This window comes from Falco punctatus (assembly GCF_963210335.1).
Source record: "Falco punctatus genome assembly, chromosome: 1".
Lineage (NCBI taxonomy): Eukaryota > Metazoa > Chordata > Aves > Falconiformes > Falconidae > Falco > Falco punctatus.
In genome coordinates, this window is record NC_137580.1 from 118,282,170 (window position 1) to 118,306,098 (window position 23,929).

The 23,929-nt window shown below is 47.3% G+C and overlaps 1 protein-coding gene and 1 long non-coding RNA gene across 20 annotated transcripts in view; one reads left to right on the forward strand and one right to left on the reverse strand.

The window, feature by feature from the left end:
• The window catches only part of LOC308069376, an 84,475-nt gene that overhangs the window by 49,214 nt on the left and 11,332 nt on the right, over positions 1-23,929 (reverse strand). For 14 of the 19 annotated variants that reach the window (XR_013930357.1, XR_013930362.1, XR_013930363.1 and 11 more), the window contains one exon: positions 18,397-22,500. This is a non-coding gene — a long non-coding RNA (uncharacterized lncRNA). Of the gene's footprint in view, positions 1-18,391; positions 22,501-23,929 lie in introns of all 19 variants that reach the window. The other 5 variants (XR_013930358.1, XR_013930359.1, XR_013930360.1 and 2 more) reach the window with 5 other exon arrangements.
• Positions 504-21,486, forward strand: LOC308069350 (myosin heavy chain, skeletal muscle, adult-like). The gene is made up of 38 exons (XM_080401509.1): positions 504-974; positions 1,058-1,201; positions 1,295-1,451; positions 2,769-2,796; positions 2,895-3,006; positions 3,100-3,192; positions 3,316-3,379; positions 3,463-3,561; positions 3,667-3,770; positions 3,850-3,988; positions 4,728-4,846; positions 4,944-5,093; positions 5,445-5,615; positions 6,107-6,416; positions 6,571-6,644; positions 7,317-7,404; positions 7,499-7,616; positions 7,791-7,914; positions 8,000-8,136; positions 8,238-8,493; positions 9,252-9,494; positions 9,709-9,885; positions 9,971-10,116; positions 10,205-10,295; positions 10,384-10,773; positions 10,931-11,057; positions 11,216-11,334; positions 11,879-12,075; positions 12,376-12,559; positions 12,646-12,811; positions 12,984-13,108; positions 13,265-13,573; positions 13,674-13,877; positions 14,171-14,296; positions 14,392-14,562; positions 14,649-14,753; positions 14,893-14,988; positions 16,218-21,486. Exons 1-38 carry the CDS (start codon positions 768-770, stop codon positions 16,371-16,373), a joined length of 5,826 nt encoding a protein of 1,941 aa, XP_080257635.1. The 5' UTR covers positions 504-767; the 3' UTR covers positions 16,374-21,486.

Below are 23,929 nucleotides of genomic sequence, written 5' to 3' on the forward strand. Positions count from 1 at the left end.
TCTGGCAATCATTTCCGTGAGGGAATGCCCATGTGAACAGAAATTTTCAATATAATCTCAGTGCATGTCTGTGTCTTCAATCTATAATCTATCTCTGGAATTCTGTGCAGCAATAAGAAACAACTCTGATTCCTGTTTTACAGGGTTGGTCATTTTCCAGGATACAAGCTTGTCTCCAAAGGTAATACTCTGAATAATGCACTCCTAGACTACAGTGTAAGACAGGACTTTTATACACAGCTGCATGAATTCTTTTTGTAAACCCTCATATTTCTGCTGACTTTTGCTTAGACTAGACTGTTGAAAATAGAGAAGATCTAAAAAATTAAGTAAAGTTTCATTTTTAGCACACAAGGTAATACTTTTAATGAGAAAGTACCCTTGAAGACTCATCACGCATATTTAAGGACTAGAACAAACAGTGATTGTCTCTGGTTGTAGATTCTTTTATGTGAAGACCTCAAATCTAGTCAAATTCATTAAGGTGAGTTATCAAACTCTAGTCAATATTCAGATGTTCTATTTACTGTTACAAGGCCTATGTGCTTTAGAGGACTAAGTCCCACTCTTGGATGGGACTAGGGTATGTTTAAGTTCAAATCAAAGTGATCCCAGAGATTTTCTGGGAGGCTGACTAGCAATTTGTTAGCTAAAGAGCAGGGAGTCTTCTCACTAATGTAGATTATATTATTTTTCTCAGTAATCTACAAACTTTTTTTTTTCCCCACCAGACACCTCTGCTGACGTGCTTCCAGTAAAGTGCAGGCATGGCCTCTTCAGATGCTGAGATGGCTGTTTTTGGGGAGGCAGCTCCTTATCTCCGAAAATCGGAAAAGGAGAGAATTGAGGCCCAGAACAAGCCTTTTGATGCCAAGTCATCTGTCTTTGTGGCCCACCCTAAAGAATCCTTTGTGAAAGGAACAATCCAGAGCAGGGAATCAGGGAAGGTCACTGTCAAGACTGAAGCTGGAGAGGTGAGTAAAATGCAGGCTTGAGAACATGATTTAATTCCTACTCTGGGCTCTTAGCTTACATATCAGTCTCTCTTCCTTGGTAGACCCTGACAGTGAAGGAAGATCAGGTCTTCTCCATGAACCCTCCCAAGTACGACAAGATCGAGGACATGGCCATGATGACCCACCTCCACGAGCCCGCTGTGCTGTACAACCTCAAAGAGCGTTACGCAGCCTGGATGATCTACGTAAGTACCAGCAGCAGCCTGCCTTTGGGCAGCCGGGAGGAACTGCTCTGCCAGGCCAAGTGGGAGCCAACGTGCTGTCTCCCTTCCTCGCAGACCTACTCGGGGCTCTTCTGCGTCACTGTCAACCCCTACAAGTGGCTGCCGGTGTACAACCCGGAGGTGGTGTTGGCCTACCGAGGCAAGAAGCGCCAAGAGGCCCCTCCACACATCTTCTCCATCTCGGACAATGCCTATCAGTTCATGCTGACTGGTAAGTGCTTGATTTCCTTTGAACTGCTCTTGCAATAAGCTATCTGTAGAGGGAAATGTAGGGTGTCCTGTGGAAATATGGTGCGACACTTAAAATATTATGTCTGTGAAATTAATTGAAGATTACTGTGCTTAACTATAATGGTCTGTGTGAGCTGTTCCTCTGTTCCCATTAAAAATTAGAAAGACCTGGACCTAATGAGAATAAATTCACTGGAAAGAAGACACCTATTTTTTGGTGTAGACTTCACTGCCTGTAGTGCGATCTTACTTAGATGCATAGATTTATGTATCTTAATCACTAAACTAGTCTTAGCCAAAGAGTCTACAATAGTATCATGCATACCCTGTAAACAATGTGCATACAGTTAATTCAAATTTGAAATCATAAATACTAACAAGTAAAACAGAGTATCTGTGTTGAACAGGTACATAAACTCCGCTTGATTATTAAGCAAATGGTATTCATGATAGAAAAGATGACCAGGTGGTCCAAAGTACATACAGCCTTAACGATCTATGTAACCCCTACACTGATCTATGCATCTGTAAATTGATTGTACCTTATAGCGAAAAGTTAACCCCAGAAAATAATGTCAAGGAAAAAATAAAGCTTTTAGCACTTAAATGGAATGGCTTTTAAAAAGTTCTATCTCCTTTCTCCTCTTCCTTCAGCCTTTTATTTCCTCTTCCCTAACTGTACATTAAAATCACAGATGTGAAGAATTTTAGATCTGCTTTTCTTTTCTTTTTTTTCTTTTTTTTTTTCTTTTCTTCTTGTTACAAACTGGGAAATAGATCCAGAACAGAAAAATGAAAAATTAACCTCATCTATTTATGTTATCGGGAATAAATAATTCCTACATATACATAGGGGTTAAAAAAAAAAAAGTATGAAAAATAGTTTAAAGGATTGGTCTGATGTTTCTGTTGTTCATGGCACCTCCAAATTTCTATAACATTACTCAGGAAAATTGTAACTTCAGAAGAATTTACATGCTGTCAAAGCCCAGCCTCAATATTTTCGTTACATGTACTTACTTAATAAGACAGAAAAAAGTAGCCTGATGAGAAGACAATATCTTGAATGGTGTAAGTCTACAAAAGTTTCTGTGAAATGAAGTCTTTACTGATCTAGTTGATAATACCTAAAGCACTGCTGGGAACACCAGAAGTACCCACTAGAATTCACAGGGCTTTTCACTGTCTTCTACCCCTGTATTCTCTGGAAGCTCAGTTCATATTTTTCTCCTAGTTTTTTAGTTCTTTGTTATTCATGAACACTATACAAACCTTTCTTACATCCTTCTTTTCACAGATCGGGAGAACCAGTCGATCCTGATCACGTACGTACACCCCCTGCTCGGGTCCCTGCGGGGCTGCCCGGTGCCAGGGGACCTCCTGCCTGACCACACGCTCTCTGTGTCTCTCTTTGGGTTGACAGCGGAGAATCTGGTGCTGGGAAGACTGTGAACACGAAGCGTGTCATCCAGTACTTTGCAACAATTGCAGCGAGCGGGGACAAGAAGAAAGAGGAGCAGTCAGGCAAAATGCAGGTAAAGTAACAGGTGCTGGCTGGAATCAATGCTTTCCTCTGTTCCTGACGTGATTTTTGGAAAGGATAAGCAGCAATAATTCTCATCCTGCAGGGAACGCTTGAGGATCAAATCATCAGCGCCAACCCACTGCTGGAGGCCTTTGGAAACGCCAAGACCGTGAGGAACGACAACTCCTCACGCTTTGTAAGCTGTTTTAGGAGAAATTGCTCCTTGTTCTAACAGTAGTGATGGGCTAGTGGCATTCTCACAGAAGGAGACAGCAATGAAACGCCTCCAGGCTGAAATGCCGCTGCTTCTCCTTAACAGGGCAAATTCATCAGAATCCACTTTGGGGCCACAGGCAAACTGGCTTCTGCTGACATTGAAACTTGTAAGTCGCTCTCCTGGCCTGATCCCACTCCTTCTATTCACTTCCCAGTTCTTGTACTCACTCTGTCCTACCCTCCTTGACAGACCTGCTGGAGAAGTCCAGAGTCACTTTCCAGCTTAAAGCAGAAAGAAGCTACCACATATTCTATCAGATCATGTCCAACAAGAAGCCAGAGCTAATTGGTAGGAAGATCACTAGATTTTTTGGAGAAAGACCACTGAGCAATATCTTATTGTGTCATCTGGAAAGCTAAACTAAACTTGTTTTTCCTTTTTTATTGCTTTCAGACATGCTCCTCATTACCACCAACCCTTATGATTTCCATTTCGTGAGTCAAGGTGAAATCACTGTTCCAAGCATTGATGACCAAGAGGAACTGATGGCTACAGATGTAAGTAACTTACAAAACAGGTCATTTGGTTGGTATGAGCCCTGGTACATATACATCTACTTTACTGTTGCTGTTGTAGAGTGCCATTGATATCCTGGGCTTCACTGCTGATGAGAAGACAGCCATTTACAAGCTGACAGGGGCTGTCATGCACTATGGGAACTTGAAGTTCAAGCAGAAACAGAGAGAGGAGCAGGCAGAGCCTGATGGCACAGAAGGTACCAGCAGATTCAGCAAACTTTCCAAAAGGCATTGGCTTTCTCACCAAAAGGAGGACTTAGGCAGTTTTCAGGCTTTAAATATACAAAAGTGTAAACTGAAAAAAGTATTTTTTCAATGTCGGGATGACAGTTGAGACATGTATCTCTTCTGATTATACCTGTAATTCTATTCTGTGATGACTTAAATAAGCGACCTGGGGTACACTGCCAGGAAGCCAGGAGGCATGGATGTCAATTCCTGTAACATTATTAGTTATACTTTAGTTGGAACACATCTTGTAATTTCTGCTGTACTGTGGAGTAGGGAAATGGTTCAGCCCTAACAGGATGTGTGGCTGTGCTCCTATTAATCCTCACCTACCGGGGGGAAGTCTGATGTGAGATGCGTGTTTCACTAGTCACTGTTACAGTAGGAAGTTCAATCCATGCCTCCGAGCTCTCTGAGTGATGAATCCTCTTGCTATACAACTAGAAAGAATGGGTGACTTCCCATAGTCATGCCTGAGAAAAGGTGAAAAGAATGTGTTCTTTTGAAGAACACTTGTAGAAACAAAGTTCAGAAAGTGGTGTAGACTCTGAATACAACAGAGAAATTAAATTTGTAGCTTTCACTAATTTTTTTTTGTGCAATACAAATTTTTTTTGTGTGATAGCGAACATTGCTGTTACTTTTTAAACAGTCCCTCAAGGACCAACATTTAGAAATATATATTTGTCTCTCTTTTCCGGTGTTTAGTGGCTGACAAGGCTGCCTACCTGATGGGTCTGAACTCAGCTGACCTCCTCAAGGCCCTCTGCTACCCCCGAGTCAAGGTTGGGAATGAGTATGTGACCAAGGGTCAAACCGTGCAGCAGGTAGGAAAAATGTGGTAGCCTGGGACATGCTTTGATGGTTCCCATTGATTCTCCTCTGCTGAGTATAGTAACCTCCAAACCTTTCTCCTTGCTTTAGGTGAACAATTCAGTGGGTGCTCTGGCAAAGGCGGTCTATGAGAAGATGTTCTTGTGGATGGTTGTTCGTATCAACCAACAGCTGGATACCAAACAACCCAGACAGTACTTCATCGGTGTCCTGGACATCGCTGGCTTTGAGATCTTTGATGTAAGAAACACTGTTTCCCTAGTGTTTTCATACAAGGACAATTAAGAGTAAATTGAAGACACATTTTTAATAGAAGTTAGTATCTTTCTATTCTTATTTGCAGGACTTTTGGATTCACCATTTTATCCTGAAAAATAATTATAGAAATCTAATCTCCTAATTACACTGATTTCGAAACACTGTATTTTTTCTAAATGCAAAGCCTATCCTAGAGAGATAACATAGAAAAACTACATAGGAAGAGGCCTTGTATTTTAACTATCACCTATGATGAATTAGGATTGCACAAGAAAACACTTTGCTATTATTGCTGAACCTTGACAACATTGCATGTCTTTTTGTGTCTGGCAGTTCAATAGCTTTGAGCAGCTGTGTATCAACTTCACCAACGAGAAGCTGCAACAGTTCTTCAACCACCACATGTTCGTGCTGGAGCAGGAGGAGTACAAGAAGGAAGGAATTGAGTGGACATTCATTGACTTTGGGATGGACCTGGCTGCCTGCATTGAGCTCATTGAGAAGGTACCCTTCCTGTTCAAGTCTGTTATTTGTTGAATCTTCCCTATTTGCCAAGAGATGTACTTAAGAATATTTGAGAATATTCTGTTTTTTTCAAGTATTTGCCCTGTAAAAGTGGCAATGGGGGGAAGTGGTTTTGGAGGTCCTACTCAGGTATCAGGAGTTTTGGTGACAGTATTCATCTCCAGATTACATGAAAGATGAAGTTATAGAAAAGACTGTCATATTCCGTAAGTACCTGTAAGTAAACAAGATTTATGTGGGGGGTAGTGTTTTGCAATGTCATATTTGTAATTTTTTCATCAGCAAAGGCATTTACATAAGTTCAACTGAAACAGCAACACTGGAAAAAAGTTGGGCTTTAGTTAATTTTCTCTGAATTATTGTGGTGAAATGCATGGGAACAGCTTTCTCTTCTGACTCCAGCAACTTTCCAGCCAAGGGATATCTTCTTTCTAAATTGTTTCTCTCTCGTTTGTTGTAATGTCTTCCAGCCCATGGGCATCTTCTCCATCCTGGAAGAGGAGTGCATGTTCCCCAAGGCAACTGACACCTCTTTCAAGAACAAGCTCTACGACCAGCATCTGGGCAAGTCCAGCAACTTCCAGAAGCCCAAGCCTGCCAAAGGCAAGGCTGAGGCCCACTTCTCTCTGGTGCACTATGCTGGCACGGTGGACTACAACATCTCTGGCTGGCTGGAGAAGAACAAGGACCCCCTGAATGAAACTGTCATTGGGTTGTACCAGAAATCCTCTGTGAAGACGCTGGCCTTACTCTTTGCCAACTATGGTGGAGCAGATGCAGGTCAGCTCTGTGAAAATTGTACTTTCAGTGTGGGACACTGTTGACACAGAATTAAAGTAGTAAACACTGAACATTTAAAAATGTTTTGTGTTCTGCAGTCTCTAAGATGCAATATCTATCTTTTAATGCTTTTTTTCTTTTCTTCCATTTGCAGAGGGTGGTGGTGGTGGCAAAAAGGGTGGCAAGAAGAAGGGTTCTTCTTTCCAGACTGTCTCAGCTCTTTTCCGGGTACAGTACTGCATTCGTTACCTCTTTGTCATATGAAGAAAAGGGGTGAGCTAATATTAAATTTGAAAGGGCTATTTTGCATTGATGTAACAGTGGTAAAATTCTTTGGAAACTGCACATCAGATTTTCCAGGATCAACTTCAATTTTTTTAATAAGTTGTGTTCAAAATAAGCATTCAGTGTCCAAAGATCATAAAAATCTAATTCATTGTTTGTTTGTAGAGGATATTATTTGATCTTCATATTTTTATGATTTGAGTCAGACTGGAAATATAATTTAGCATGTCTGCATTCCTGTGTGGTTGATGTGTTGAGGAATTGAGTAAAAGTCTCCTTTTAAACATTCTCCAATGACATACTTATTTGAAGAAAAGCCCAGTTTTTTTAAACTTAACTAGATTGGCTTTAGAAGGCAACACATGAAAGACCTAAAAATTAATTACTTTGTGTGAAAGCATGAAATCGTGTATTAGTTTCCGCTGGATCAATAGTAACATAGTAGTATTTCAGTCTTAAAAAATGGTGCTCAACATCTTCAGATAGAAGAAATATTTGGTTTCTGTGGCTTTACTTAAGTGTTCTGAAATCCAGCTAATTTTGAGAAGTGGTAAAGTCATTGCCATGGGCTTGATAAGCATTGGACATAGGAAACTCACTGACTGGTCCCTCTAGGAAAACTTGAACAAGCTGATGACGAATCTACGGAGCACTCACCCCCATTTTGTCCGTTGCATCATCCCAAATGAAACAAAAACACCTGGTAAGATGCTCAAGCAGAAGGACAACTCCCTCTGATACATCCCTTCCCCTCTGCAATGGAGACTCTGGCATTCATTTGTGCTCGGAATTTCTAGGTGCCATGGAGCATGAACTGGTACTTCACCAGCTGCGATGCAACGGCGTGCTGGAAGGGATTAGAATTTGTAGGAAAGGTTTCCCCAGCAGAGTCCTCTACGCTGACTTCAAGCAGAGGTAAGAGCACTGCACCTCTCAGCACCATTAAACTCAACGTTGGTTCATTCATGTAGGTTCGTGCAGGCTGGACTCTGTTGTCAAAAATAGCTACCTGTGAGCTGGTGGGGCCCAGTAGCTGGTGTGTGTTGCTTGGGGAAAAATAGCCTTGTCTTTCCCTTTCTCCTTCCACAGATACAAGGTGCTTAATGCCAGCGCTATCCCAGAGGGACAGTTCATTGACAGCAAGAAGGCTTCTGAGAAGCTGCTTGGGTCAATCGATGTGGATCACACGCAGTACAAATTTGGCCACACCAAGGTAGAAGCCCTCCTTGACTCACTCACGGCATGTCTGTGCTTTGCTCTGCCTGACAGTGACGGGCTGCAACATTCCCTTTCTCAAGGTCTTCTTCAAAGCTGGGCTGCTGGGACTCCTGGAGGAGATGAGGGATGAGAAGCTGGCACAGCTCATCACCCGCACACAGGCCAGGTGCAGGGGCTTCCTGATGAGAGTGGAGTACCAGAGAATGGTGGAGAGGAGGTAGACATTCCCCAGCTTCACTTAAAGCCCCTGTACCTGGGGGAAACTGTTGGCACTCATCATACTGAAGATATTCAATGTGCGCTTTAATTGTGCTTCAGGGAGTCCATCTTCTGCATCCAGTACAACGTTCGTGCATTCATGAACGTGAAGCACTGGCCCTGGATGAAGCTGTTCTTCAAGATCAAGCCCTTGCTGAAGAGTGCAGAGTCTGAGAAGGAGATGGCCAACATGAAGGAAGAGTTTGAGAAAACCAAGGAAGAGCTTGCAAAGTCTGAGGCAAAGAGGAAGGAGCTGGAGGAGAAAATGGTGAAGCTGATGCAGGAAAAAAACGATCTGCAGCTCCAAGTACAGGCTGTGAGTAACTTCTTTTTTTCACGTGAGGGAAATGATTAAATAAAGATCTAACTCTTCTTGCATACTACATAACTCTCAAATTATACACTAAACTGCCTTAAAAATAATTCTAAGTTGAACACCATGTAACTAAAGGTAAAATTCAGGCCACATACTTTCCCCACTCAGTTGCACTATTACAAAGTACAGTTTAAGCTAAAGAAAGACTTTTTAGTCTTAAGGCCTGCAGGGACATGTCTCCACATGAGTTCATGACATAAAGTTTCATTATAGACAGTGTCATGTATTTAGTGGAGCAGGGACAATGATTCCATTGACCAACAACTCTGCCTTAATGCAGTTGTCAAAATGAGGAGCCTCGTGCCATTTCTCATGGTGTATCTCACCTGGGCCCTGCTCCCAGAAGATACAGATGACCATTACATCCCACGACACTAAAGCTGGCCTTGTACATAAATTTGAATACGGTACATTATAAAATACAGTCACTTTCTAAAGGCAAAAAGGAAAACATCGATAAAATGCAAGTAACCCTCTGACATACCTGAAATAAGCCAGGTGAAATGTAGTGGAGGCACACACTGTATATATTGATGAAAAAGTCAGGAAAAAAGAAACTGATTTAAAGACTTGTTCTAAATTTATAATTCATACTGCAACTGAACAGTAACCTTTTCACAAAAAGTAATCCCAAAAGTCTTACTGATGCACATCTGTTCCTTCAACAATAAGTACCCATTCACATATTTTCCCACCAGGAAGCTGATGCTTTGGCTGATGCTGAGGAAAGGTGTGACCAGCTCATCAAAACCAAGATCCAGCTGGAAGCCAAAGTAAAGGAGGTGACTGAAAGGGCTGAGGATGAGGAGGAAATCAATGCTGAGCTGACAGCCAAGAAGAGGAAACTGGAGGATGAATGTTCTGAGCTCAAGAAAGATATTGATGACCTGGAGTTAACACTGGCCAAGGTCGAGAAGGAAAAGCATGCCACTGAAAACAAGGTACACACATGGGGCTTCATGGAAATGGAACAAGACTCTCAGAGTACGAGCTTGCTACCGTAAGACATGCTGTCTTTGGAGAATTTTAATCTGGGCCTTGTGTGAGCATTGAAAGGATAAACGAAACACCTGGCAAAACACTGCAAAGTGAAAACATCACTGCACCAGTGAACATGTTTTCTAAGCAGTTTTGACACTTACTTCATGTTTGTAGGTGAAAAACCTCACAGAGGAGATGGCAGCCCTGGACGAGACCATTGTGAAGCTGACTAAAGAGAAGAAAGCCCTCCAAGAGGCCCATCAGCAGACACTGGATGACCTGCAGGCAGAGGAGGACAAAGTCAATACGCTGACCAAAGCCAAGATCAAGCTGGAGCAGCAAGTGGACGATGTAAGCACACAGGCATACAGCAAGAGCAGGACAGGTTTAGAGTTATACCTGGCTGGCAGCACACTGATGGCCTTGTTCTTCTTAGCTGGAAGGGTCCCTGGAGCAAGAGAAGAAACTGCGCATGGACCTTGAGAGAGCTAAGAGGAAACTCGAAGGAGACCTGAAGCTGGCCCATGACAGCATCATGGATTTGGAGAACGACAAGCAGCAGCTGGATGAGAAACTGAAGAAGTAAGCGTGGCTGTGGGGCACCAGACTGTGGGGCTGGTGCGCTTGGGGGGTTTTGCTCAGACGCTAACAGAGTTTGCTTTGCCCAAAGGAAAGACTTTGAAATCAGCCAGATCCAGAGCAAAATTGAGGATGAGCAGCTCCTGGGCATGCAGTTACAGAAGAAGATCAAGGAGCTGCAGGCAAGTGTCTGGCCCTTCCCCTCTCTCAGCCAGTCTCAGGTCGGGAAGGAGGAGGGCATGGGTGCGAAGGGTGCCTAATGTTCCCCAGGCTCGTATTGAGGAGCTGGAGGAGGAAATTGAGGCAGAGCGAACGTCTCGGGCAAAAGCCGAGAAGCATCGGGCTGACCTGTCGAGGGAGCTAGAGGAGATCAGCGAGCGCCTGGAAGAAGCCGGAGGGGCTACCGCCGCTCAGATTGAGATGAACAAGAAGCGTGAGGCAGAATTTCAGAAGATGCGTCGCGACCTGGAGGAGGCCACGCTGCAGCACGAAGCCACGGCTGCGGCCCTGCGCAAGAAGCACGCGGACAGCACCGCTGAGCTTGGGGAGCAGATCGACAACCTGCAGCGAGTGAAGCAGAAGCTGGAGAAGGAGAAGAGTGAGCTCAAGATGGAGATTGACGACTTGGCCAGTAACATGGAGTCTGTCTCCAAAGCCAAGGTACAGAGTTCCTGTCAGGTTACTTTTCTATGATACATGATTTCGAGCCTTCTGATTATGTTTTGCTCTCACATACTCTTTTCTTGTTTTTCATGATGAGAACAGCAGTCTAGAATTTAGTGATAGTCCTGTTTCCTTGCATGTATTTGATATATAGGCAAACCTGGAGAAGATGTGCCACACTCTGGAAGACCAATTAAGTGAGATTAAAACAAGAGAAGAGGAGCATCAGCGCATGATTAATGACCTCAATACTCAAAGAGCCCGTCTGCAGACAGAAGCAGGTAACACACCCTCACACTTTTCTCAAATGGTAGAACGTGTAACCGATGATGAAAAAGAATGATGTTTTACTCATTTTGGTCTATAGTCTGAAAGCTGGTATACAGAGTTGTAAATACTACAAAGTCTAAAATAAAATTTTATGTATAAAATTTCTCAGGTGAATATTCACGCCAGGTGGAAGAAAAAGATGCTTTGATATCTCAGCTATCCAGAGGCAAGCAGGCATTTACTCAACAGATTGAGGAACTAAAAAGACATTTAGAGGAAGAAATAAAGGTAAAGGTACTTCCTGTAAGGGGTTTAACTTTGGATTCAGATTCCTACTTTCACATAAAATCAGAATGTGTTATCCATGTCATTTTAATTTGCGAGGTCTCCAAACTTGATGGGCAATTTTGCTATCTGACTTCACGGTGTTGGAAGAAAAGCTGAGGAGTACATCAACTCCAAAGTAGATGTTGAGACAGGGAAGGACAACTTTAAGACTTAACTCAGATAAATGATGGCATGGAAAAATATCTTGAGATATATCTGAAAACCTATTTTTCTTAATGTGCTTTTCTCTAATTGAACCTGCAACTTTAGTATATATTTACAAAGATTCAATCAATACCAGCTTCATACATGTCATTTAGAGTTTTCCCATCACCTTTGCTGAATGATTGAAACAATAAGAAATCTTAGAATCTAGGATCGATGTACCTTTTTACCTTGGACTGACTTTAAACGTCAGATTCAAAAAATTCTCAACAACTTCTCCTAAGTTAACATTCTATTATCTCACAGGTAATTCATTGTCCCAATCCCAATATCCATCCAGGCCAAGAATGCGCTGGCCCACGCCTTGCAGTCTGCTCGCCACGACTGTGACCTGCTGCGGGAGCAATACGAGGAGGAGCAGGAAGCCAAGGGGGAGCTGCAGCGCGCCCTGTCCAAGGCCAACAGCGAAGTGGCCCAGTGGAGAACCAAATACGAGACGGACGCTATTCAGCGCACGGAGGAGCTGGAGGAGGCCAAGTATGTAGTGAAAATGTGTAAAGAAGCAAAAGGGTACTGAGATTTCCAAGGGGACATTGAAAGAGAACACACAGGGATATTCTGAGGAACAAGTCATGGCTTTGCTTTAGGGGAGGGTAACAAAAGGTGGGAAAATTTATTCTATAGAAGGTTTAATGGTTTGGTAAGGAAAAAGCTAAAAACATCACAAATGAAGCCATCACCCTCTGTGACTGCAGACTACAAAACGATTAAGCACACTTTTGTGAAAAGCACACTGGTTCCTGTCTGCTAACTGTGAGTTGTGCTTACATTTCCCAGGAAGAAGCTGGCCCAGCGCCTGCAGGAAGCAGAGGAACACGTTGAAGCTGTGAATGCCAAATGTGCCTCCCTGGAGAAGACAAAGCAGAGGCTGCAGAATGAAGTGGAGGACCTGATGATTGACGTGGAGCGATCAAATGCTGCCTGCGCAGCTCTGGATAAGAAGCAGAAGAACTTTGACAAGGTCTTGTGGGCTCCAGCCCTGGGGTTCCTGGGCAGAGCGTCCCCTCCCGATTGCCACATCCACGCTCACGTGCCGTTTCCCTTCAGATCCTGGCAGAATGGAAGCAGAAATATGAGGAAACGCAGGCTGAGCTGGAGGCCTCCCAGAAGGAGTCTCGCTCCCTCAGCACGGAGCTGTTTAAGATGAAGAATGCCTACGAGGAGTCCCTGGACCACCTGGAAACGCTGAAGCGTGAGAACAAGAACTTGCAGCGTAAGTCCCTGGCCCTCTGCTCCTGGCTGGCCTTTCCCACTGCCCACCACTACCCACCGCTCCACAGGGGTCTGTGCCTGCGTGTCTGCAAAGATGCCCGTCACCTTGGTGCGGCAGGGCCCTTCCCGTTCTGCTCCGTGCCTGACCGTGCCGTTGGCCTTTGCTCCCACAGAGGAGATCGCTGACCTCACAGAGCAGATTGCAGAGGGAGGCAAGGCCATTCATGAGCTGGAGAAAGCCAAGAAGCAGATTGAGCAGGAGAAATCTGAACTCCAGGCCTCGCTGGAGGAAGCTGAGGTACACATGGTGTTAACAAAAGGTGTCCGGACTGTAAGTGTGGGAGCAGTGATTTGCAGAGACAGCAGGAAAGAAGCCTAGATTTCAGGAAGTACTGCATAAGAGATAGGTTTGAAAGGAAGCAGTAGAAATCATTATTCCTGCTGATTTGTCCAGGCCGCCCTTGAACATGAAGAGGGGAAGATCCTGCGCCTCCAGCTTGAGCTCAACCAGGTGAAGTCTGAGATTGACAGGAAGATAGCAGAAAAAGATGAAGAGATCGACCAGATGAAGAGGAACCACCTCAGGATTGTGGAGTCCTTGCAGAGCAGCCTGGACGCTGAGATCAGGAGCAGGAATGAGGCCCTGCGTCTGAAGAAGAAGATGGAGGGAGACCTGAATGAAATGGAGATCCAGCTGAGCCATGCCAACCGCGTGGCTGCAGAGGCACAAAAGAACCTGAGAAACACGCAGGCTGTGCTCAAGGTCTGTTCAGCAAAGCGACAGGGAGAGAAATGACGTCCCTGACAATTCTGGTGCCCAAGTGCACGCTGCCACCTTGCCATTTCTCTTGTCCTTTTTACAGGATACCCAGATACACTTGGACGATGCTCTGAGGACGCAGGAGGACCTGAAGGAGCAGGTGGCCATGGTGGAGCGCCGAGCAAACCTGCTGCAGGCTGAAATTGAGGAGCTACGGGCAGCCCTGGAGCAGACGGAGCGGTCAAGGAAGGTGGCTGAGCAGGAGCTTCTGGATGCCACCGAACGAGTGCAGCTCCTCCATACCCAGGTATGGGCACGGTGCAATAGCAGTTGTGCTGGTACTGAACATACATGGAAGGCTACTATATTCCAGAGGATAGGCAGTACTAGAATGATCGAATGATCTCTGTATTGCTGTCCACAAGGCAAAGCATGCAGAGAGCCCATCCTCTGAACCCACTACTGACACTTTCTAGAGAACCATTTTAGAAAGTATTCCAGTGTCTGAACTGCAAGCTTGAATAGGGGAAACTTGGCTCAGGCTGTAGGTTTGGTATTGCAGGCTTTATGATAAAAATCTCACCATCTCTCTTTGCACAGAACACCAGCTTGATCAACACCAAGAAGAAGCTGGAGACAGACATTGCCCAAATCCAGAGTGAAATGGAGGATACGATCCAGGAAGCCCGCAATGCTGAAGAGAAGGCCAAGAAGGCCATCACAGATGTGAGTTGGGGGCTCCCTTCAGTGCCCATGGTGGGCGTATTTTCCCTCACATGGTCTTCAGCCCCACAATGGCTTTGACCCTTTGCTCTCATCAGGCAGCCATGATGGCAGAAGAGCTGAAGAAGGAGCAGGACACCAGCGCCCACCTGGAGAGGATGAAGAAGAACCTGGACCAGACGGTGAAGGACCTGCAGCACCGTCTGGATGAGGCCGAGCAGCTGGCTCTGAAGGGAGGCAAGAAGCAAATCCAGAAGCTGGAGGCCAGAGTGCGTGGGGCTTTTCTTTGTGCATGAGTGAGCACGCCACGTTAGCAGCCAGCAGGGAAGCTCCAAAGATGGGCTTCTCGTTGCAGGTGCGGGAGCTGGAAGGGGAGGTTGATGCTGAGCAGAAGCGCAGCGCTGAAGCCGTGAAGGGCATGCGCAAGTACGAGAGGAGGGTGAAGGAGCTGACCTACCAGGTAAGGCAGGAGGCCTCCTTGGCCTCACACACCCTCTCCCAGGAAGCAAAAATTTTTGCACTTGGTTGTCAAGGGGAATTGTTAACTCACATGCTGGGAAAACTGATTCACGCTCTTTCCTGCTTTCCAACCACTCCAGTCTGAGGAGGACCGGAAGAATATTCTCAGGCTGCAGGATCTGGTGGACAAGCTGCAAATGAAGGTGAAATCCTACAAGAGACAAGCTGAGGAGGCTGTAAGTGTTGCTTGTAGTGGTAACAAGCATTACTTTCTGAGGATGGACATAAATGTGGGAAATGTATATGAATGTTTTGGGAAGTATAGAAACTGATGAACAATGATGGACTCAAAGTGGAGAGAAAGATTGGTCAGTCATCTGGAAATGGTTTCTTGTGCCTGCAACAAAGTTATTCTAAATCTTGTAGCTTGTAGGGAGTGGTTATACATGAGAAATGTAATGACTCTAGGAACTTACTCCTGAGAGTATGGTTGACATTTCTTTCTTTTGGTCATGCTTCTGATAGGAATAAACCAAGGCATGTCCTGCAATTATTTTTTTTTTTTATATATAGGAGGCCAGATGGACTGACACGGCTTACAACAAGCCTGTCTGCTGATAATATTTTGAGACAGGGTCCTTCCTGCATAGACCAGTATAGTCAGGTTTTGCTGTCCTATGTTGAGTGAATGATATGTGAGAGAGGCATGTATGGGTTCTGACTGACTCATCTCCTCTAGATTCTTCACCTAATATCAGAAAGTGCAGACTCAGGACATTGAGCCACAAGAGGATACCGAGATACTTAGCTCATCTGCTGAACTGGAAATGTTTCAATTTCTTCTGCAAAGCAATGTTTTTCATAAGACAAACTTACGATATATATGACTGCACACAGTGGCTGGAAGAGGAGGGTGGATTGTGGTGGGTGTTTTACAGCTAAAGAAGAAGTGGAATTACCTAACAGTGCTGTCATAGTGGACATGAGAAAAGAAGGAGAATCTGTACTCACCAAGTGGGGAGTGGCAGGAAGGGCCAGATAATTCCTCCCAGATAATAGCATACAAACTCAGCTTCAGGGAGTATACATGGTCTTTCTTGGTGCTGCTGCTCTTTCTTTAGTCCCAGCCTTTGAGTATAAGAAATAACACACTACAGCCTAAACAGCTTTTTCTCAACAGCTAAAATCAGAAACTGCTGTGCTGTCCATCTCCTTTTGCACATTCCAGAGGGCAGAACAGGAATAACAATTCAAAAGCTGCTGTTAGTTGGTTAGGATGGATTAATCTAAACATGAAAGGATGAGGAGGTGTGTGTGAGGTTTCTGGGCCAGAAGTAGTAGGTGGGAGGTAGGAGTTCTGTGCCCTCCCCTGGGGAACAGCTACAGCCCCGCAAGGCCGAGAGGTGCAGGTGGAGTGAAACCCTTGCCCTGGGCTCCTCACCACCAACTCCCTCTCCCCACACAGGAGGAACTGTCCAATGTCAACCTCTCCAAGTTCCGCAAGATCCAGCACGAGCTGGAGGAAGCCGAGGAGCGGGCTGACATTGCAGAGTCACAAGTCAACAAGCTCCGAGCGAAGAGCCGCGAGTTTCATGGCAAGAAGATAGCAGAGGAAGAGTGAGGATGTCATGAGTCAGCAAAGTGACCCGAGGGCTGCACAAAATGTGAACCTCTCGGTCTCTTTCTTCTGTAATTAGTCTTTGTACCCACCTCAATGTTTAGAGAATAAAGACCGTAGTTTGCTCGCACACATGCTATGAACAGTGCCTTCTTTGGTTTTTTTTCTGACCAAGCTTGGGATACCACATCGCACAAGTTTTCTTATTTTTCCTGGCTGGGGGAAGAGAGAAGCTAATGCAAACTCTGGATTGAGATCCCACAAGCTTAGAGGCCGGCCGTTCCTGGGGAGACCCTGATAGTCCTACTGTGCCCTCTTCCATCTCTGGCAGCTCCTTGCCCTGCTCCTGCCCTCACATCCTCTTCATGCTTCTCCCATTGTCTTTTCAGCAGAGTTGACTTCCCATGTGAGAGGCAAGGGAGGGTGTTCCCTTTTCTTTTTCCTTTCCCTGCTTTTGCTTGTGATCCTGGCAGTCACAAACCCTAAACATCAGTCTCTGAGTGAGTTATCAGTAGTTACAGTGCACTGCACCATGAAGGACTGTCAGTCCCTTGGCAGAGATGATTTTTGGCACAGAAAATGCAGTTATGACACATTGATAGCACCCCTAATTTGTGACATCTCTCTCACCCTAGATTCCCTCAGCTGCTGCTGCCACCACCTGCTTCTAGTTTCTCTGCAGCGGACAAATGCTGAGCCCTGCCTGCGGCCACGTGCTGGAAGGGCTGCCCCTTAGAGCCCATTTCTCACACACCGCGTGGCACCAACACTCCTCAACACATCACCTCAAAGGTCAGCCTTGTCACCTCTCGCACAGGAGCCTGCACGTGGTGTTGCCTCAGGCAAGAGAAAAGAAGAGAAGGGATGGGTGCACCCCTCCATTCCTTCCTCACATACCTGCACCTCACACGTCACTTTTGGCCTACCTACAGCCTGAACAGACAATATATTTTTGAGAAGGGCATGAGGGAAGAAGGTGTGTGTGGGGAATAGTCAAACACTTTTTCCTTCGTTCAGACCCTGATCTGAACAGCAGAGGCACAGTGGGCACGTGCAGCTGTGAAGTCTCATGTGCTCTACCAGCTGCCTCAGCTGGATTACTCTGATGCGTTAAGCCTTGCCTCTAGTTTGGACGAAAGACACGTGGCCAGCGCCAAGGTATGTTAAAGATAAACCCGCAGATGTTTGCCTAAGCTGATTTTTTTCACAGAAACAACATCTCTTGGCTTCCAAGAGTAACATCTGTCCTGTATTTTCAGGGAGACCACACAGCCTTGGAGGATTTTCTCAGACACCTCAAATACTGCAGGGCTGTGTATGCAGTGAATCAGGCACAGGTTAGCACTAACTGGGGGCTAATAAATTAACTGGAAATCCTCTCAGCAATTTCAACTTACACAATTTCTTCCACTGTTGCAGCTCTGTCCAGGTGTGAAGCGTTTGCTGTCAGTCACCCCAGCTGAACCCAGGCTCCAGGAGCCCTTGATGCAGATCGATGTGGAGTGAATGAGAACCACATTAGAAGCAGCTGAGGAGTGATGTGCAGCTGGCACTAAAAGGAAACCAGAAGAAGACAACTCAGGAGCAGAGCCCAGGGTGTATATTGATGTTGAAAGCTCGTGACAGCCCTCAGCTTTCCACCTCTGTCTACCGTACAAGCGCTAGTATTCAAAAGGAGAGGTGGGTCCTCCACAGAGCATTGAATCTCACAAGTCCACAGGGATGGGAGTGGGGCTAGTGTTGTGGGCTGAAGGGACACAGGCTCTGCAGGAAAGATTGTGCCCAAGCCTGAGGCAGGGAGCCCCTGAATGCTTTCCACTTTGGTTTGCTTACAATATTTTCAAGGGGAGCTCCTTGGGGTGATGGGAAATGGTAAGAACTGGCACTGTCTGCTTGGTCTAAGCTTGCAGAACTCAGTGCCAGAGGCTTTGTCTCCCGATAGATGCTCACGCTGCTGGGAAGTTGCAACTGACAGCTCCATGGCTGTACGCCTGTGACAGCAATATCCAAAGGGCTCTCACCTTACCTGGCTCCCAAGTGCAGCCTCACCAGCACATGAGCTCTCACAAGGATGTCCAGCCTGCTTCCAGTGTCGCTGGCGAGCATTGCCGAGCAGAACCTCTGTCAGTGCTGTCTGAAGAGAGCAATGGGAGAGGGTTCTGTAGGAGCAGACCTCAGTTTTCAATCACAAGGACCTTAAGAAAGCCACCCAACACCCTGCAGTTATGCCAGACTAGTCCTCTCTTCTCATGACACTGCACAACTTTTCCCCATGGCTCTGTAGCAGACTCTCCATCCTTGTTTATCCCTCCTCACCCGCTGCAGTATTTCTCCTTGCTGAACAGTGTTCCCCCACAGCCAGGGTCTCTCGCAGTGAACCTTGCCTCCCCAAACTCACCTAGGAGCTGACTGCTCCTCTTGGGTGGCTTGAGAATCTCTGGCTCCACTTCCTTCAGGTGTTTTCAAAGCTTCAGGTGGGGCTGGGTAAAGTCTAGGTGGCACACAACATCCACGAGTATCCCTGTTAGCTGTAATGGCTTGTACATGCTTAAGCCTCTGAGGCTCTCTGAAACCCTGTTTTACAGGCCCTGCACCATCCTTTGCCTCACAATGCCTCCAGCATGGAAGCTTGAGGATGTGTCATCAGAATGAAGGAATGCAGCCAGCAAAGCCACGCCTAAGGAAGAGAGAAGGCGGCGCGCATGAAGAAGAGTAAGCAGGATGATGGCTCCTGGCCACACTGGTGAGTGTGACATCTGGGGATAGTCTCTTTGATGATTTGTACAAAACCACCGTCACAGAGCATCGGTGGGAAAGGAGAGGCAAGGCACTGAAGAAGCAGCTCTCGCATCATGGGTATAACTGTGCCTGACTAGCCTGCCATAGCCTTCTTTAGGCTGTGGTTTGCAAAGGCAACTGTTTCTTCTGCGAGCCTCCTGCGTGTTTCACTTGTGCGCAGTTACACATCCCCTGGCATCGCTCTGGCTCTCGAGGATGTGCTTGCAAATAAAGCAGGCAGCCGTGTGCCCGAAGCTCGGGGACAGGTGCACACCCTCAGGCAGGACTTGCCGTAAGCACGTCTGGGCAGCGCTGAGGGGACTGAGGCCTGGCCTTGCGCCCCCGGCAAATGCACAGCTCCCTCCTGGGCTCTGACGTCCCACCAAATCACCCACCAGCCTTCACGAGGGTCATGCCCCGAGGAGGAGACAAGGCCACAGAGAGCTGTGGAGGTGGCCCATGCCAAGAGGATCAGCCCGTCATTTGTCTCCCTTCATCCTCGGTGTCAAAAGCTCAAAATAGCCCCGCTCTTGCAAGGCTCCTGTGCGGGGTCACGCCTGTTGGTGTGGATGATACGCTTCCACTAATAGCACTCGAAGACATTCCTCAGCGGGTAGGTTGCCTTCTATATCTCAGCACGACGTGCTGCCATGTAGGAGCTGGACAACTGGGTTGTGTCCTAAGACGGCAGATACTATTCTTACCGCAGAGGGACTTGCTCCAGCACAGCTCCTTTCCCAGCCGCAATGCTAAAGATCAGAAGCAGGCCTGATTGTGCTCTCCCCGGCAAGAATATAAATCAAAGCGGCCCCTCTGCAGTCGGTGCAATGAGGCTGTGCTAGACCAGCACCCGGGTGCTCGCCGTGCCCTCCTGGGACGTGCTGTGCCCCGGGGAACACAGCAGCCGCCCAGGTGCTTCCAGCGGCCATTTGGGGCTCAGCTTGGGGCACGTGGGACGTCATTTCCCCTGTAAAACAGCGAACGAAAAAGGCAGGGTGTGCTGCAGCTCTGAAAGTGCCTGATTTTACAACGGCCTCCCCTTGAGTCTGTGCCTGGCTGAGAACGCAGACAGAAGCAGGGCTTGCGCCAGGGTTCAGCAGCACTGCAGAAGCCACGGCCTTTGCTCAGGCTGCGCTTTCACAGCCTCACTGAGGGCAGATAGTAGGGCTGTACAGCACGGACACCTCAAGGGCCACTGGAGCCTCGGGGCTACAAGAGAGCCCCTGGCCAGGCTGGTGGCTATCTCACGATGGCTATGGAGACCCATCTCTGCCTGCAGACTGACCCCCTTAGCCCTTCAGAGAGCTCAGTGCAGCCGGCGTCGCTGCCTGGTTCTGTCACCACAGACATCAGGCAGAGGGAAGCAAGGCCCAGAGCCATCGGCCGGCACAGCGGCTGTGCCTTTTGCCGCGTCACTCGGACACAAGTTCAGAGGACACAGGCCCCATCAGCCTTATCCTCCGCTTGTGTCTCGCCACTTGACTCTCAAGGGACCGGCAAGATCTTGTAGGGACCCTTGGCAGAACAGCGATGGCGTTATTAGCAGGGGTCAGGTGCAGCGGGCACAGGCCGCAGGGCTCCAGCCGGCTCCTGTCAGTCTCAGGGAGCTCAGCCCGGCAGCAGCTGCCTGGGCCGGCGGCTCAGGGCACCCATTGCCACGGGGTGTCAGCATGGCGCCGTCAGGGCGGCCCTTCCTCGGGTGGCTGCTCTGCTACAGACCAGCAGCTAGGTCTCACTCACAAATGGTGCTGCTGCAGCTGCTGAAACTTCCTGGCCCACGTATTACGATCAAATTGCACCAAACGAGTTAGAGTCCCACCCGGCGGGTCTGCCAGTCCCCGTGTTCCCCACTGGAACAGAACAAAGGCAGGTGGAATGGGCCAAGGAAGGCCTGGAGATGTTAGGTCACCAGTGCCGAAAGAAAAGACTGTGAGCTGACAGAAGCAGCCCCTGACACTTGACAGGTCATCATGCAGGGCCCTATTTTTGCTGGGCCCTCTGCCCACAAAGGCACCACAGAAGTGCTCAAAGCGTGTGATTTCCAGGAGGACATCAGGCAGCATCAATGGCCATGCCAACTCCACCACACGCGTGGTAGAGCAGCCTGAGGAGAGTGATACAGCCGCTCTTTTGACAGCTGCGACCTGGCTGAGGCTTCATAGGCAGGTACCAGGAGAGCTGGGCCACCCTCACTCAGCGCAGGATGGCCATGTGAGATCCAGCCTCCACAGATGAGGCTCTAGGCCAGCAAGGGTGACAAAGAAAGCCCTTTGCAGCCTGAGGTGTAGAGGAGTCGTTCCCATAGCCTACCTTTATGCTGTCTCAAAAGACATCCCCCCCCCTCCCCCCAGTATTCTGCCCCATGAAGCGGATGTGACAATGGCCCTGTGGGCCCAGGCAAAGCCCACCTAGACCTTCACTGTTCAAACGCAGAAGCAGAGCAGGGCTCCAGTGGGAAGAAGCCCTGCTCCTCATCTCCCTTGCCGCTCTCTCCTGTCCTGAGGTTCCCTCGTGCAGAGGAAGCCTGGGGTTGGGGCGAGAGCGGTCACACATCACGTTCCCCTTTCCCTCTGGGGTACGGCAGCAGGACAAGCTCTCTCAGAGACAGGGCTGCTGTGAGAAGCAGGTTCAGTCAGCAGCACACACTTGAAACAGGCTCAACCTCCCATAGCGAGTAGAGCGGCATGATAGGGGAAGATGGCTGAGGCAGGACAGTGAGCGCTGGAGGACCTGGTTCGTGGGCTAAGTGGTGGGAGTCCCAAGAGCTGAATGCCTGTCTGAGGTAGGAGCACATTAGATGGGCCCCTGGCCCACAAGGTGTGGGACAAGAGGGAGGTTTGCTTCAATGGCATTTTCCTGTTTCACACTTGGTATTATTAAAGACATGCTCAAAGGCTCCCCGTGCAATTAATGCTGATTGCATCGTGGCGGCATGCGTGGGCCCCAGGTGAGGAAGGGGCCGCGCAACAGCCACCCCCAATATCCCAAAGGGGATGGTCCAGCCTGGGAGCTTCTCTGCAGCCGAGGCTACAGGTGCAGAAGTGCCCTCGGGTTGCAGTGCCTTAAGACCCTCTCCTCCCTCTTGCTGACAGGGCTGAAGCCTCCTCTCTGCTTCTGCCCTGGCACATGGCAACGAGCTATCCGTGACTGCAGGAAAAGGGGACTTTGGAAGGTCGGGGACAGATACTTGCCTTATTGAGGTGAGCTGTGCTTCATGGCCTTGGCTCTGTGGATCCCCTCCCCAAGGAGGAGTCTGTGGCTGGAATGTGACATTTCCTTTGTGATCCAGCTGCTGAGGCTGTCCCAGCAGCACGAGCCTGCCAGGGACCTGGGTCTCCAGGGCCAAGAACCTCTGTGATAAAATACAAGATGATCAGTGAGAAATGCTTGGGCATCCTGTCCTGGGATTTCTGCTGGCTTTTAAAGCAGACATACTCGGTGTCGTTCTTGGTAACTGCACCTTAGAGCTGTCACAGGAGCTGCTATTTGAACTGCACCATGATGATCCTGACCACCTGATGTGGTTACCTCACATGGTTGGTCCAGTGCAGGCTTTGTGAAAGGCCTGAGAGTTTGTGGGAGAGGGGCACCCAAGCACTTTGGCAGGGCGAAATGGCATCAGGATTAGAAGTAGCTCAGGAAAACTGGAGAAAGTGTCTCAAACTGTCAGAAGGAAACTTAATGAAGAGAAACAAAGTACTTCTGGGAAGGTTAGAAGAGACAGAAAAGTGCATGGTTTATGGAAGTCGAACTCAGGAGGAAAGGAAGTGCGGACTGTGACATATCACAAGTTAACACTGGGGACAAAAAGGGCCTTTTGTATATTTTTGAAGGTTTCTAGGCGATTTTTTCCTCTGTGGTGTTGTTTGGATGTTACGGCTGCAGACGTAGAAAGTTTGTCTAGTAGGAAACAATTCACATTTCAGTGGGTTGGACTGCTAATTATGTGAATCAGGAAAACAGTATCTTGACTTTGTAAAATATATTTTGAGGAAAACAAAATCATAAAAATATTTACCATAGATTAGAAATACCTTAAGTATGTGTTCTGCCTTACTTCAAAAGTATCATATTCCTCAGGATTTTAAACTCTCGTCACTATTATAGGATGGTTTGTTGCGTAGGTTTTTTTAGAATCCTGTCAGCTTGCTCTAACTTTCAGTCTGAACTAATCCTCTCTGTGAGGTTATGCTCGTCCTAAAGCCATCTTTAGATAGATTACTCTAGCCCTACATACTGTCTTGTGCTTGAATTACAGTGCAGCTTTATTGAGGATCCCGTATATTACAGTATTAGGATACATGTAGAACACTGGTGAGAAACACAAGTTTTCTTTTTCTTGACTTGCGGTTATCTGCTCTGTGTGGAGGTCAGGGGTTGCTTTGCAGTGATGGACTATTTTTAGAGCTAAGCTGTCTGTCATCTGATAACTACTGGTGCAAAGGTCCCTGATGGTCCATAATGGCCATAAAGAAAGACCTCTCGGAGAACGGTTTAAAATAGATGCGGTTAATGGGCTCAGATAGAGCTTCTGTCCTACATGGCTGGCAGAGGACTGGCAGGGGATCTCTGGAGCTCAAAAGCAGTGCTCCGGCAATAGTAGCACAAGTGGTTGAAAACATTTCCTGTCAGATGCTCTTTGTCCATAAAGTAAAATTCAACAGTTCACACTGTGAGCTCCCCATTGCACTCCAGGCAAGGAGGAAATTGCCCAGCACCCGCACTTTGCAGCTCAGGTCTCACGACAGTGCTCTTACACCTCCCACAGCATCGGTACTCCC